The following is a 16,168-nucleotide window of genomic DNA, read 5'->3' as shown; positions in this document are numbered from 1 at the left end:
CAACCTTGGCTAATACAGCATCAACAATAAAACGAGGGAACAGAAGCTGGAACTTAAATGCTATATCTTGGTGGTTAAGAAATCTTATATCGAGCTCTTCACAAAGCTGCTCGATATACGGGGAAAAGATAGATTTTTTATGAAAGAAAAGGGTCTGAAGAGTAGAATCATCGACGTTGGCGTCTTGGTATTGAGGGGGGTATCCCAACACTTTCAGCTGTCTGGACTGCTATTGTACAAACCGGATATTCTTATTGACACTTATTGTAAGGAAATCACTTTATTCATGAAGACCCCGCAGGGCTAGTCCTTGAAAACCACAAAATAGAATAGCCTGGACAACTGGTCATAACATTTATCGGTTTTTCATCCTTTCTTCGTGATCTTGCAGATTCAACTGTTGGTCAAATGGAGTGCTTTTTCCCTCTTGTATTTTGATAAGCATCATAGTAACATGATACTGTCTTTCATCATGATGCTTGAACACAGCGAGAACATCTTGAAGATGACTATATGGCTTCAAAACTAAGTATCCAAGTGTCTCATGTGAGCCTTTACTGGTCTCAGATTCAGCAAATGGTCTCAGATTCGGCAGTGTTTACATAACGCACTTTTTTTGAAGGGCTGAACACCAACCATAAATATGTATGGAGTTATATACTTAGAAAAAAACAATATTTTATCACTATGCCCTCTACATTCTGGTTAACTATTTCAGGAAATTCACATCCTTTTCTGGTTTCCAGCGCCAACACATTAAGCCCAACTTTCGAGCATCAGAAATCTGGTCACCTTTATCAAAGAACTCCAGACTAATGACAAGCAACGTGATTATTGACTGAAGTATCTTCTGATTGATTGTCTATTTCATAAAAAGAATTATTAATGCTTTGGCTTAGAAGGTATTCTAATATTTTAGGCAAATTCACTTGAAAAGTTGATTTAATTCGTAGGTTTTCGAACTAAAGCGTTTAAATATTTCTCAGATATTGAAGCACAAAATAGAACTTATTTCAATCCGGTAACCAATAGGTGTTTTTTATGGCTCTGTTAATCAATATTAGCTATGTTCTTGTTCAAAACGGCCATAGGCCTGCCTCCTAAGTCATCTTCCCTTTCTGATAATTTAACTGTTTTTTTTACACAGTAGTTCTGCCAATTTTTTCCTCAGACCATGACCAAAAGACAACCTAATTCATATTTTTACATTTTTTTGAAATTTAACCGTATTTTATAACCTTAAATTCCAAAATGGGTTTTCAATTCTTGAAACTTTCACGGTTGCATAATTGTTAGTCATGTTCCATATTATATTTGATTATTATGCTAATTCCAAGAGGAGATAGAAGAAGTGACCTCAGAATCATCGTTCTCCTTTCTTTACAGGCCTTAGGAGAAAGGCTCACTTTAAAAAATGGAAAATGAATCAAGGCAACAGAAGATAGGAGACAAAAAAAAAACGCAACTATACTTGTCCAACAATCTGTTCTCGTGTGCCTTGGCTCATCAGCAATCCTCTTCTCTTATTAAAAAAGGATTTTATGGCACATATTGTTGGTTAAAACGAGCAACAATCGTGCGAGCTGTTATTTTTTCAGTTTGAGTTACGAGATAAAAAGTTGGTAATTATAAAGCAGCCACTGTAACTCTAGTTCGTGTATCCGTCTTCGTTTCACCCCATCTTCCCCAAGAAATGAAAAAATCCTCCCCTTTTTAGGTATTTTGAATTTGAGGAAAAAAGACCAGTTAGACGATCAATAAATTAATTTCCTAAAACTACTAAGTAACTAAAAACTCTGATAAAAAACTACTCCGCTGTGCACCATAGATCCTCTAATAGAGTTACAGACTTACGGCAGCCACTTTTATAACTACAAAGGTTTTAAGAGTTTCATAATTTCTCTGAGGTATTAAAGAAAGTTAGTTTAATACTACAGTTAGGATTTATAAGTAAACTATTCTATTAGAATTTGAAGTGAAATAATTTTGATGTTTAGAATAAGGTTGCATACTGTTGTTGAGGTTTACATGTTCGCCAACATAGTTGACAATAATTGTAGATCTACACCCTATAGAAAACTGATCTGGACGATTAGCATTAATGCCATGCTGTTTTAGGGATAATGTGCTTCCTTAATGCTGCTCAATCTTTATCGGGCATTTAAAAACGTGAAAAGGGGAAAATGGTGTATAAAGCTGCAATAAAAATGGCCATTCCTTAATACTACCTTTGACTGTAATGCTTTTGCCAGGAATGAGATTAGCTGAGTACCTTCTACCCAAGCCTAAACAATTGAAACAGTAGAATACAAAGCACCATCTTCATCAACTGCATTCAATGTTTTTCAAGAAAATGATAGAGATATTGTAGACACTTTTGTTTTGTCATTACGGCATCTGACAGTATAAATTGGAATGAAAAATATCTAGTTTTCAAAATTCTGATATTGACATGTAAAAGATCTACCTCCCAGATTTTAAAAGCCACATTGTTTCATATCTTCATTAAATAAAAAATAATCCATACCTTCTCCTTTATTTTCGTGAATTGGCACCCCTGCCACAGAGCAATAAATTACATGACTCTTGACCGTGGCGGACCTGCTTATTGCGAGGCCTTTTATCTCAAGGAGTGTTAACTATTCAGGAAACTTTAGACAAAAACGTACGGGCTATTTTACTGCGTTGATCTCAAGCGCCTTTATGCTGCAAGTTGCAATTTATTATTCCCAAAGCAGTGCATTCACTCGTGTACAGAGGGTCTTGGAGTGTATACATCTTCTTAAACCTTAGTTTTTTCGCAGATTTCCTCAAAAATATCTATATTATTCTAATCACTAACTGTTTTATTTAATAAACCCCCTGCATTCACCCCAAAAAAAATAATGTCTTCTTACCTGTAACCTACATATTCAGTAAATCTACCATACCACCTAGCTAAATTTAACACCAAAATACTGAGTTCCGTCTGGCTAAACATCAACAAATTTAGGATGACAAAAAGATGTGTATTTTTTATTATTATTTTTATTTACTAATAACACGCCATCATATTGCATCATTCTTAAAGCAGCACACACAAAAGTTTCCGCTGTGACACTCTGAGAAGAGGTAAATCCCTAATGTCAGCCTATCCTCCCCACATGTCTCCTATGAGCATTTCGAATTAGGGGTGAGAGGTTTGCCACTCTTTTATTGGGTGAAAATTTGGATTGACCGTTAGGTTTATATCTACGCCTTTCCGTAGGGGACGGAGTTTTATCCTCTAACTTTAGTCAAAGGACCACTCCCCCTTTTTCCTAAAAACCAATAAAATGAAAGGGCCTAAGGCACCCAAAAGAAGTAGAAACCTTGATTAAAATTGTACCTCATGCTCAGGGGCGTCGTTTGGGGGAGACAAGGGGGGGGGGCAATTATCCTCCTGAATAATTTGGAGAAAATAATTATTACATAGCCCATGCCCCTTGTGTCTCTGTATTTAGGCCCCTCTTGCCCCCCCCCAATAAAAATACTGGAGCTACTCCCCTGCTCATACTCAATAATGCTAACACTATTACAGGAGTTTCGGGTGCCATTCCACGTGTCTGATTGTTACAAATCAATCTGTATAAATATAACCGAATGTATGTCTGTGTGTCTTACATGCATTAAAACACCATTGATCCTATTGCCAAGAAACCAGTAGCTCCAGTAGTCTTCGGCCTTTACAAAGCACACACAGACACAAACTTACAATTTTCAACTGAATGAACCCTTTCCTAATTTTTTAAAATAGCCCCTTCCATCTGAAGTGGTAAGAAAAAGGTTTTGGCACTTTTCTCGCCCTTTTTGGGGCTGTATTTTAAGAGGAAGTAATTTTTTCCCTTCTGCTTTGGAGTCGCCTTAGCCCAAAGTTTCGTATAAGTTTCAGGCCAATCGGAAAGACTTGGAGCTTTTTTGAACCCTCTTTTTTAGAGAAGGGACCAAATTCAAAGTGACCAATCCTGTGAATAATTTCTCTGTACATTAGTTTCCTTGGCCCAATGACTTACGGCTCTAAGTTTGAAATTGATAAGAAAAATAGTTTTTGGGGCTATCTTTCCAGGCCCCTAACCCCTTCCCCTGCCAACAGAAAATGCTGAGGATCTTTTTAACCTAGAAAGCAACCTCTAAAAGTTTCATGCCACCGATCAGATACATTAACGGGTTAAAAATGGGCCACTTGTAATAAATAGTTCTAGGACTGGGGCTTGTTGTTCCTAATCACTTCTGACTGTCGAAAAAGGCACTAGAGGTGAATTTCCAATCGAAGGAGCATCCTCCAAAGTTTCTATAACCACAAAAGGGGGGGGGACATCCTCCCTCCCATATGCAATAAATTTTGCTCGTTTTATGGTTTAATGTTACTCTTTACTTTCATAACTAAGGCGTGGACCAGAAATATTCCCAGAAATCAAGAGGGATTGCAATTCAATTTCTACCGCAATTAGTTCCCTAGGAGAATTCTATAGTAATCTGAAGGATCAACGAGAGTTAGGATGTTTCGGTATCAAAATATAGTCGTTGGGGCATTTGCCCCCACCTACAAAATGATCCACCACCCCTCCTTCATAATAGCTGATACGTACTTGCACTTCGTTGCAAATTGTTTTATGAAATATGAAGCGAATCAGTTTAGTTAAATGAAGCTTCAAAAATAAATATCAGAAACATTTCTCTGCAATAAGAAGAGAGGTACCACCCTGCAGCACCTTATTCAGGCTTAGTCTAAATGAAGGGAAATGAGAGATTAATTCCTACCCTACAGAAAATAAACATCCATAAAGAAAGACAAAAACACTCCCGCAGAAAATTCTCCCCTGCGGAAAATTCAGCCCTGGGTATTAATAACAATCATGTTTTAAATTTAAAAATAATTGAAAATCTTCTCCCTCCCCCGGAAAATTTCTCCCTGACAATTTTCCCTTCATTGAGGAATCAAGTCCATAAATAAAAAAACGTGCTAAAGCACTGAATTGATAAACACGAACATCGATTTTTTTTTTTTTCAGAAGTCATGCTTTCCAAAATAGAGTCAATTCCAGACTGAATTAAGTTGTCCTTATATTTATATAAATTACCTAATTAATTTATTTTGATTACACATGCGAGGAGTCGGAAAAAATGTCCGTATCAAATTCATTTTTAATATGGAAAATACCCCCGACAATTCCCCCTCCCCGACGGAAAATTCTCCCCCGAAAAAAATCCTCCTGGACAACTATCCCCACATGAAAAATAATAATTGATTTTTACCAAATTAATAAGACCGTTGAATACCAAATTCAGAGAATCAAACAGTTCGTGGTAACGAACTATAAGTAAGGAGCGACCCGGCTCAATAGTAACCGAGGCTCTAAATAACAGGATTATGATACCAATAGATACAAGAAAAGAATCAGATTTTAATGCTGATTTCAAATATATCAGTTTCATCAAGTTTAGTCAATGTTTATTTGTTGTTTTTTTACCAGTAGTGATCATATTGACCCAGTGGTCCTAGAATACCGTGGGAGGGCTCATTCGAACAGAAATTAAAAGTTCTAGTGCCCTTTTTAAGTGACCAAAAAAATGAAGGGCAACTAGGCCCCCTCCCACACTCATTTTTTTCACGAAGTCACCTGATTTGAGATAGCCATTTTGTTCAGAATGGTCGAAAATATATGTCTTTTAGGATGACTTAATCCCCCAAAGCCCCCGGGGGAGGGCTGAAAGTTATGAACTTTACCCAATGTTTACATATTGTATTGGTTATTGGGAAGTATACAGACGTTTTCAGGGGGGATTTCTTCTGGTAGTGTGGGGTCGGGGGTTATGTGGGAGGATCTTTCAATGGAGGAAGTTTTCACTGGGGGAAGGGGCATTGCTATGACGGGGGCGCCAGATTTCCCAGCATTATGTAAAAAGCGATCAGAAATTAAATTTTAAAAAAACAAGTTTTTCAACTGAAAGTAAGGAGCAACATCAAAACTTAAAACGAACAGAAATTATTACATATATGATTGGGTTCGCTCCCTAGTCAATACCTCGCTCTTTAAGCCAAAGATTTTTTTGTACTTTCATAACAGCTATTTATTCTAATTAACGGCCTTTGTGATTAAGAGGTCATTTTTAAAGAATTGGAACAAAATTCGAACTTTTGCGCAAAGAGCAAGGTACTAGGGGGCGAACCCCCTAATATACGTATTAAAAATATATGAATATAGAAGTTCGTTACGTATGTTAATTCGTAAGTTACGTATATTTATTACTAATCATAGGCAGCACGTAAGTAAAGAACGATGCGGGCACAATGTGTTTTTTTTTTTTTTGTTTTTCTCCATACCCGGGCACTTCGTATCGAAAGAGTTGTCGCAGAAACTTCGAAAAGAGATCATTCGATTTCAAATTTCAGTGGCTAGTGCCCTTTTTAATAGTCGAAAGTGATTGGAGGTCAACTAGCCCCCCCCAGAGCTCATCATTCCCCCAAATACGTCCAATCAAAATTTTCAGATAGCCATTTTGTTCAGTGCAGTTGTTTTCCAGATAGGAAATATGTTTTTGCGGAGGACACTCCCCCACAACCCACAGGGCAAGGGTTTTAAGTTATGCCCTGAGGGCATATAAGGTTCTTATAGAAGGCGTTGTCGTAGAAACTTCAAAAAAGGCTCATTCCATTGGAAACTCAAAGGGTTAGTGCCCTTTCTAGTAGTCGAAAGTGATTGGAGGGCAACTAGCCCCCCCCACGCCCATCATTCCCCCAAATACGTCCAATCAAAATTTTGAGATAGCCATTTTGTTCAGCGTAGTTGATTTCCACATAGAAAATATCTTTTTGCGGAGGACACTCCCCACAACCCTCGGGGCAAGGGTTTTAAGTTATGCCCTGGGGGTATATAAGTTTTTCTATAGAAGGCGTTGTCGTAGAAACTTCAAAAAAGGCTCATTCGATTGGAAACTAAAAGGGCTAGTGCTCTTTTTGATAGTCGAAAGTGATTGGAGGGCAACTAGGCCCCCCCCACGCCCATCATTCCCCAAACATATCCAATCAAAATTTTGATATAGCCATTTTGTTCAGCGTAGTTGATTTCCAGATAGAAAATATTTTTCTGAGGAGGACACTCCCTCACAACCCTTGGGACAAGGGTTTTAAAGTATGCCATAGGGGTATATAAGGTTTTTATAGAAGGCGTTACCGTAAAAACTTCTAAAAAGGCTCATTCGATTGGAAATTCAAAGGGCCAGTGCCCGTTTTAATAGTCGAAAGTGATTGGAGGGCAACTAGCCCCCCCCCTGCGCCAATCATTCCCCCAAACACATCCAATCAAAATTTTAAGATAGCCATTTTGTCAAGCGTAGTTGATTTCCAAATAGAAAATATGTTTTTGAGGATGAAACTTCCCTACAACCCTCGGGGCAAGAGTTTAAGTTATGCCCTGGGAGGTATATAAGGTTTTTATATAAGGCGTTGTCGTAGAAAGTTCAAGAAAGGCTCATTCGATTCGAAATTCAAAGGGCTAGTACCCTTTTCTAATAGTCGAAAGTGATTGAAGGGCAACTAGCCCCCCCCCCACGCTCATCATTCCCCCAAACACATTCAATCAAAATTTTCAGATAGCCATTTCGTTCAGCATACTGTATCTCCAAATAGAAAATATGTTTTCGAGGAGGACACTCCCTACAACCCTCAGGGCAAGGGTTTTAAGTTATACCCTGGGGGCATATAAGGTTTTTATACAAGGCGTTGTCGAAGAAACTTCAAAACAGGCTCGTTCGATTGGAATTTCAAAGGGTTAAAACCCTTTTTAATAGTCGTAATTGATTGGCGGGCAACTAGACCCCCCCCACGCCCTTCATTCTCCCACACACATCCAATTAAAATTTGTAGATAGCCATTTTGTTCAGCGTAGTTGACTTCCAAATAGAAAATATGTTTTTGAGGAGGCCACTCCCCCAGAGCCCTCAGGGCAAGGGTTTTAAGTTATGCCCTGGGGGCATATGAGGGTTTTGTAGAAGGCATTGTCTTAGAAACTTCAAAACAAGCTCATTCGATTGGAAATTCAAAGCGCTAGTACCCTTCTTAATAGTCGAAAGTAATTGGAGTGCAACTAGCCCCCTCCCCCATGCCCATCATTCCCCCAAACACATCCAATCAAAATTTTGAGATAGCCATTTAGCTCAGTGTAGTTGATTTCCAGATAGAAAATATGTTTTGAAGAGGACACTCCCCCACAACCCTCAGGGGAAGGGTTTTAAGTTATGCCCTGGGGGCATATAAGGTTTTTATAGAAGGCGTTGTCGTAGAAACTTCAAAACAGGCTCATTCGATTGGAAATTCAAAGGGCTACCTTTTTAATAGTCGAAAGTGACTTGAGTGCAACTAGGTCCCCCCCCCCCTCACACCCTTCATTCCCCCAAACACATCCAATCTAAATTTTGAGATAGCCATTTTGTTCATTGTAGTTGATTTCAAGATAGAAAATATGTTTTTGAGTAGTACAATCCCCTACATCCACCAGCGCAAGAGTTTTAAGTTATGCCCTGGGAACATATAAGGTTTTTAAAGAAGGCTTTGTCGTAGAAACTTCAATAAAAGCCCATTCGACTGGAAATTCAAAGGGATAGTGTCCTTTTTAATAGTTGAACTTGATTTGAGGGCTCCTAGCCCCCCCTTCCAACACCCATTATTCCCCCAAACATATTCAATCAAAATTTTGAGCTAGCCATTTTGTTCAGGGTAGTTGATTTCCACATAGAAAACATATTTTTAAGGAGGATACTCCCCCACAACCCTCATGGCAAGGATTATGAGTTATTCCCTGGGGGCATAGAATGTTTTTATTGAAATCTTTGTCGCAGAAATTTCAAAAGGGGCTCATTCAATTGGAAATTGAAAGGGCTGTTACCCTTTTTAATAGTGAAAAGTGATTTGACGGGAACTAACCCCCCTCTCTCGTCCACCTTTTCCCAAAACACATCCAATCAAAATTCTTAGATATACATTTTATTCAACGTAGTTAAAAGTTTTGTAAATTAGGTCTTTAAGGATGACAACCCCTCCCCCACAGCCCTCAGGGCAGGGGTTGTAAGTTATGCCCTGGGGGCATATAAAGTTTTTATTGAAAGTGTTGTCGTAGAAACTTCAAAAGAGCTCATTCAATTGGAAATTGAAAGGGCTAGTGCCTTTTTTAATAGTTGAAAGTGATTGGATAGCGACTAACGCCCCTCTCACGCCCACTGTTTCCCAAACACATTCGATCAAAATTTTGAGATATCCATTTTGTTCAACGTAGTTGAAAGTTCTGGAAATGAGGTCTTTTAGGATTATAGCCCCCACAGAGCCCTCAGTGCAAGGGTTGTTAGTTATGCCCTGGGGGCATATAAGGTTTATATAGAAAATTGTTGCAAATGATTTATAGAATAGATTTTAGTCTTCCTCAAATCCAATTTTTATATGTTTAAGAACTAAATGTTGCCTTTAAATTAAATCAAAATGCACTGAGATAATGCTAATTCCCAATAAGGCATCTCAGCACTATCCCAAGAACCACTGAGGGTATTATGTTCAAACATTCAGGGCAACTTCTGCTCTTAAAATTTAACCAAATCCAAATAGCGTAAGTGTATCCAAGCTATCAAAGAAAGTAAACAGATTTTTTTGCGAATGGTATCAAGTTTTCCATTACAGGTCAACTAGAGAAGTTATAAAACTAAATTAAACAGTACTATTTGTGTCCAGATTTTTAAAAGGGTGTATGCTGTTAAAAATTGCTGAAATTTTTTCCCCGGCATACAAAAAGCAGGCCAAACTATAAAGTCTTAAAAAACGATAAGATTTAAAGTATTATTTTCTTTTTCCCTGAAAAGACTATGTCAATATAAAACGAACAGAAATTAATTAAAAAAAACTTTTTCCACAAAATACGTTTTTCAAAGAAAAGTAAAGAACTTCATTAAACAAAAAATGAGCAAAACTAAAATCAAATAATCTACCAAGCGTGAAACTACCACAAATCAGCATTGATAAATAAATGAAACCCAAAACGAACAGAAATTACAATGATTAACCGAGTCAAACTCGTAACGAGCAGAAATTAGCATAAGTTGGGCGCAAAACCCCTTTGCCTTCCCAAGGCCAGAACAAAATTTGCACTTTACTAAAAAAATACAAATGGATGTGCATTGTCAGTTTAATATACATATACTGAAATTTAGTAATCAAAATGTTAATATTATTTGATTTATTAAAGTTAGAAAAGTAAAAACATTTATATTTTTTCAGTAAAGTGCAAATTTTTTTCTGGGAAGGCACAGGGGTTTTGCACCCAACTTGTGCTAATTTCTTTTCGTTTTGAGTTTGACTCGGTTAATTACTGTAGTTTCTGTTCGTTTTGGGTTTCATTTATTTATCAATGCTGATTTGGGGTAGTTTCACGCTTTGTAGACTATTTGATTTTATTTTACTCATTTTTTGTTTAATGGACTTCTTTACTTTTCTTTGAAAAACTTATTTTGTGGAAAAAGTTCTTTTAATTAATAAAAACAAAAACAACATGTTCGTAAATAAAATTTAATAACTTTCGAGAAAGCCATTTAACCAAATAAAAGTAAAATTAATATGCAAATTTTGTTTGAATTATTCATGTACGCTGAGCCAAAATCAAAACCTGCATTAATTCAAAAACGTTCAAAAATTAAATAAAAAAACAAGTTTTTTTAACTGAAAGTAAGGAGCAACTTTACAACTTAAAACGAACAGAAATTATTCCGTATATGGAAGGGGCTGTCCCTTCCTCAACGCCCCGCTCTTTACGCTAAATTTTGACTTTGTCTCACAACCTTATTTTTTTAAACAATAATAAACTTTAGCGTAAAGAGCGAGGCGCTGAGGAGGGGAAAGCCCCTTCCATATACGGAATAATTTCTGTTCGTTTTAAGTTTTAATATCGCTTCTTCCTTTCAGTTGAAAAAAACTTGTTTTTTTTATTTAATTCATTGGAAAAGAAGGTTCGGGCAAAATTTTATAACTAAAACCTTTGCGAGGGTGTACTCAACAACTTCTTGGAGTGTCTTGGCAATAGGATCAATGGTGTTTTAATGCATGCAAGACACACAGACATATATTCGCCTATATTTATACAGATTGATTTGTTACAATCAGACACGTGGAATGGCACCCTAAACTCTTGTAATAGTGTTAGCATTATTGAGTATGAGCAGGGGAGTATCTCCAGTATTTTTATTGGGAGGGGGGCAAGAGCGGCCTAAATCCAGAGACACAAGGGGCATGGGCTATATAATAATTATTTTCTCCAAATTTTTGGGGGCAAGTTCCCCCCTCCCCGTTTGTCTCCCCCAAAAGATGTCTTTTAGCTTGAGGTACAATTTTAATCAAGGTTTCTACTTCTTTTGGGTGCCTTAGGCCCTTTCATTTTATTGGTTTCTAGGAAAAGGAGGGATTGGTCCTTTGACTAAAGTTAGAGGATAAAATTCCGTCCCCTCAGAAAAGGCGTAGATATAAACCTAATGGTCAATCCAAATTTTCACCCAATAAAAGAGTGGCCAACCTCTAATCCCCAATTCAAAATGCTCATAGGAGACATGTGGGGGGATAGGCAGACATTAGGGATTTATCTCTTCTCAGAGTGCCACAGCACAAACTTTTGTGTGTGCTGCTTTAAGAATGATGCAATATGACGTCATGTTATTAGTAAAGAAAATTAAAAATAAAAAATACACATCTCTGTGTTATACTAAATTTGTTGAAGTTTAAACCAGGCGCAACTCAGCATTTTGATGTTAAATTAAGCTAGGTGTTATGGTAGATTTGCTGAATATGTAGGTTACAGGAAAGAAAACATTATTTTTTCGGAGTGAATGGAGGGGGTATATTAAATAAAACAGTTATTGATTAGAATAGTATAGATGTTTTTGAGGAAACCTGCTAAAAAACTGAGGTTTAAGAGGGAGTATATACACTACAAGACCCTCGTGTACACGGGTGAATGCACTGCTTTTGGAATAATAAATAGCAACTTGCAGCATAAAGGCACTCGAGGTTAACGCAGTAAAATAGCCCGTGCGTGTTTTGTCTAAATTATCCTGAAGAGTCAACACTCCTTGAGATAAAAGGCCTCGCAACAAGCTGGTCCGCCACGGTCAAAAAGTCGTGTAACCAATTGCTCTGTGGCAGGGGTGCCAATTCACGAAAATGTAGGAGAAGGTAAGGATTCTTACCTTCTTCCCTTCCCGCCAAAAAAAATCAAGCGATCTTATTGAAAATCTCTTTATTAGATACATCATATCAGAGAACCTTGCCGTAGAGGTTTTAAGCTCCAATTTTCAAAATGTGGAATTTCGCATTTTTTTCAGAAGAAATATTGTCGATGCATGTTTATTTGTTTTTTTTTTGTATAAATCGAAGGTCCAAGATAATTAGGAGGGATCTCATTCAAACGTGAATTTAAAGCTCTTTATTAATTGACCATGCAGATTGGGCCAGGGGAAAGTATCGTTTTCTCGCTATTTTAGGGCACCAAACTACGACTTTACCCCAAAGAGGTTGAATTTGTCATCAATTTAAAATTCCGAGAAGCTAATTGAATCAAAAGTATGAATAACTTTTTAAGCCTGTAAAGCCTTATGAATAAGGCCTTCCAGTTGTAAAAGAAGTAATGCCACTCGGTGGCAGTACTGGATTCAGCCAAGTTGATTCGCTTTATTTTTAATGAAATTAGGTTACGTTTGGCGATCTGTAATTGCGTATCAGCTATGATGGAGGCGGGGGGGAGGAAGTCATTGTTTGGGTGGGGGTAGGGTTCCTATAAAAATACATTTTAATGGACAAACTGCTTACTCTTTACGAGGCTTCAGATAATTGCTGAAAGAGGTAGAGGGAGTAGAAATTAATTAAATTATTTCTCTATACATCTAAAATGTTACATTCCCATTTCTACCAGCATAGAGTTGGAAAATGCAAGGCAGGTTTCTAGCCCCGCCAGGAAACTTCTTTGGGGTGGGAATTTTCTATTTCTATTTCTATGAAGTTTTTAAAGGTATTTAAAAAAATGTATGCAATGTATTTATCGATAAGAAACTCCTATTGTAGGGGTTGTGATGGCTTCAGTTATGTAGAAGATCAAAAGTCTCCCAGAATTTTCCTTCCATACAAACAATAATACTCCTTTTCATCCAACCGAAATTCTTTCATAGTAATAATAACAATTACTTTTTACCAAAATTACTATTATTCGCCAATGTTTTAAGTATACTCAAGTTTTATCCAATATTGAAATTACAAATTTAAATGTATGACGGTACTAATCAATGTACAATTATTGATTTACACATTTTAAAAGCAAGTAACCAGGTATTTAAGGAACAGGTCTCTCAAAGAATATCTTGCTTAGACCTGGGTATGATTTTGAAAACAATTAGAAATTAAATAAAAAAAGAGCTTTTCAACTGAAAGGAAGAAACATATTTGAAACTTGTTTGAACAGATTATTCTTTATACAAAGGGGGCTGTATCCTCTTTAGCTCCTTACGTTTTACTGTGAACTTTGGGTTTTTTCCACATTTTTGGTAAGAAAATTTACAATTGGAAAGATAAGATTTTTCAAAGGACTAAAAATATTCTTGTTTAATGAGCAAGGTGTTGAGAAGGGGGCAGTCTCCCTTATATACAGAGTAATTTATGCTTGTTTTAAGTTTTAAGCTTGCTCCTTACTTTAGTTGAAAACCCTTTTCTATTTGTTTAGTTACATTTCATGAAACTGTAAAGTTTTATGAATGCAGTACTTTTGGTAACGCCGAAAAAACGATTAATACTTCAATGATTTCTGTTTGGATTTTGATGGGTGATCAAACAATTCGTGGTAATGAAATATAAGTACGGAGCGATCAATTGATATATCAAAAGAATTAGCTTATTATGCTGACTAAATATATAATTTTCATTAAGTTTAGTTTTACCCATCAAAAGCTACGAGCCTGAGAAAATTTGTCTGATTTTCTAAAAAAGGGAGAAAGACACCCTCAAAGTCCCGGAATTTTAATGAAAATTACGCCATCAGATTCAGCATATCAAAGAACCGGACTGTAGAGGTCTCAAGCTCATATCTGCAAAAATGTGGAATTCTGTAATTTTTGCCACAAGAAAGATCACGGATGTGTGTTTATTTGTTTGTTTTTGTTTTTTTTTCCCATAGGTGTGATCGGATCGACTCAGTGGGCATAGACCGTCGAGTGAGGGGCCATTCTAATGGGAATGAAAGCTTCTAATGCCCTTTTTAAGTGACCAAAATAATTGGAGGGCCACTAAGCCCCCTCCCACGCCACTTTTTCCCAAAATCATCCGATCAAAATTTTGAGATAGCTCTTTTCTTCAGCATAGTTGAAAGGCCCAATAAATATGTTTTTAGAGATAAAATGACCCCCTACAGCCCCTGGGGAAAGGTTTTTAAGTTATAAAATTTACCCATTTTTTATTTGTTATTGGGAATATGCATACATTTTTCGGGTGGGAGAGGAGGAAGAATCTTCTGCTGGGAGGATTTTACGCGGGGAGAATTTCCCATGGAGAAGGAGTGTTCAAGGGGGTGAACTTTTTAGGTGAAATTTTACACTTGGTGAATTTGCCAGAATTCCTTGCGAAATTTCTTTATATGCCTTGCTTTTTCTATACCGATTACATTTTAGGCGTGGAGATGTTAAGGGTAATTATCTGGGGTAAATTCTTGCCAGGATTGAATTGCCCAGAGGATATTTCTGTGGGAAGGGGTATTTTTCCGTGGAGTTGGAGTCAGGTATCCGGGCATTATTTAAAAAACGATCAGAAATTAAATAAAAAAACAAGTTTTTTGAACTGAAAGTAAGGAGCAACATTAAAACTTAAAATGAACAGAAATTATGACGTATATGAGGGGGGGGGGGTGCCCTCTCATCAACAACTCGCTCTTTACGCTAAAATTTAAATTGTTTCCAAATTCTTTAAAAACAATTCCTGAACGCAAGGGTCTTTTAATTAGAACAACAAGTATTTTTTTAAGTGCCGAAAAACTGTAGCGTGATGAGCGCGATTTTGAGGAGGGGGGTAACCCCCTCATGCATAATAATTTTTGTTGGTTTTAAATTTTAATGTTGCTCCTTACTTTCAGTTGAAAAAAATTCTTTTTTTTATTTAATGAAGCTTAGAGACAAACATTTTTCTAAAGGCAAAAAAAAATTAAAAAAGAAATTAAATCTTTTTCAAAGCAACAATTAGATAAATACAATCACTCCTGGAAAAATAAATAAATGATAATAAAACACCAAAAACCGTATCCGTTCAGGGGGAAAATACAAAAACTTCCAGCATTCCCTTCAGGGGAAACATTTCTGATTATAGTGGCTTCATATATCAGCTCATGGGTAATCTGGCAATGCAAGCAAAAGTTGACGGCATATTTTTACCGAAATTACCCCTTATTAAGTTGTTTTCCTTGTCTTTTCTTTAATTATAGGAACTTTCTTGTGTACTAGTAACTGCACCAATTACTAATATCCAAATGCTTATTTAAGATCACCACAAAAAGCTGATTCTTTGATTGAATGTTATCAACAGTTAAGCTCTTACACGGTCGTTATAAAGTCAAAACCTATTGGCAGGCAGTCAACAACAGGTAAACACATATTTTTTCTATTTTTTTTTTCCATATTCTGCTTTTTTCTTTTGTTTTAATTATAATTACTTTATAGTCGCAAATTTTCAGGGGGGCACGGCCCCCCTGACGGCGCACATGCCCTCAATTGCCCCTCTTACTCAAATATAAAATCATAAAAATTTCCGAATGTCTCATTAACCCAGCTCAACTACTTATCTACAAAATTATTAGGAAAGCAATCATTACCCTTAATATATAGTTTTACGCTAAATAAAAACAATATTTTACTTACAGCCACTGAATTCCTGTCGCCAAACTGGGAAGAAATAGAATAAACAGGAGAAATGCACATCTACAATTTACATTTTGAGTACATTTCACAACACTTTTTCTCTTTTTTGATTCTAAACATTTAAATTGGCGGTTATTTAAACAATGAATACATTCGGAGACTTCCATCACTTCACATTATTTATAATCAAAGTTGACAAACATAGATAATTATCCAAACCCAGGTTTTTAGGTAC

At 36.6% G+C, this 16,168-nt stretch overlaps 1 protein-coding gene across 2 annotated transcripts in view; it reads right to left on the bottom strand.

Moving 5' to 3' along the window:
- LOC148956663 (protein Wnt-4-like) overlaps positions 1-16,168 on the bottom strand; it is a 313,166-nt gene extending 296,998 nt beyond the window's left edge. For both annotated transcript variants that reach the window (XM_089086579.1, XM_089086585.1), the window contains exon 1: positions 15,934-16,168. In XM_089086579.1, coding sequence (XP_088942705.1) covers positions 15,934-16,100 — 167 coding nt within the window. In that variant the 5' untranslated portion in view covers positions 16,101-16,168. The remainder of the gene's footprint in view (positions 1-15,933) is intronic.

Source organism: Artemia sp. Qi Xiang Cuo, chromosome 1, assembly GCF_049724085.1.
Source record: "Artemia sp. Qi Xiang Cuo chromosome 1, ASM4972408v1, whole genome shotgun sequence".
Taxonomy (NCBI): Eukaryota; Metazoa; Arthropoda; class Branchiopoda; order Anostraca; family Artemiidae; genus Artemia; species Artemia sp. Qi Xiang Cuo.
This window is presented reverse-complemented; position numbering and strand designations above follow the sequence as displayed.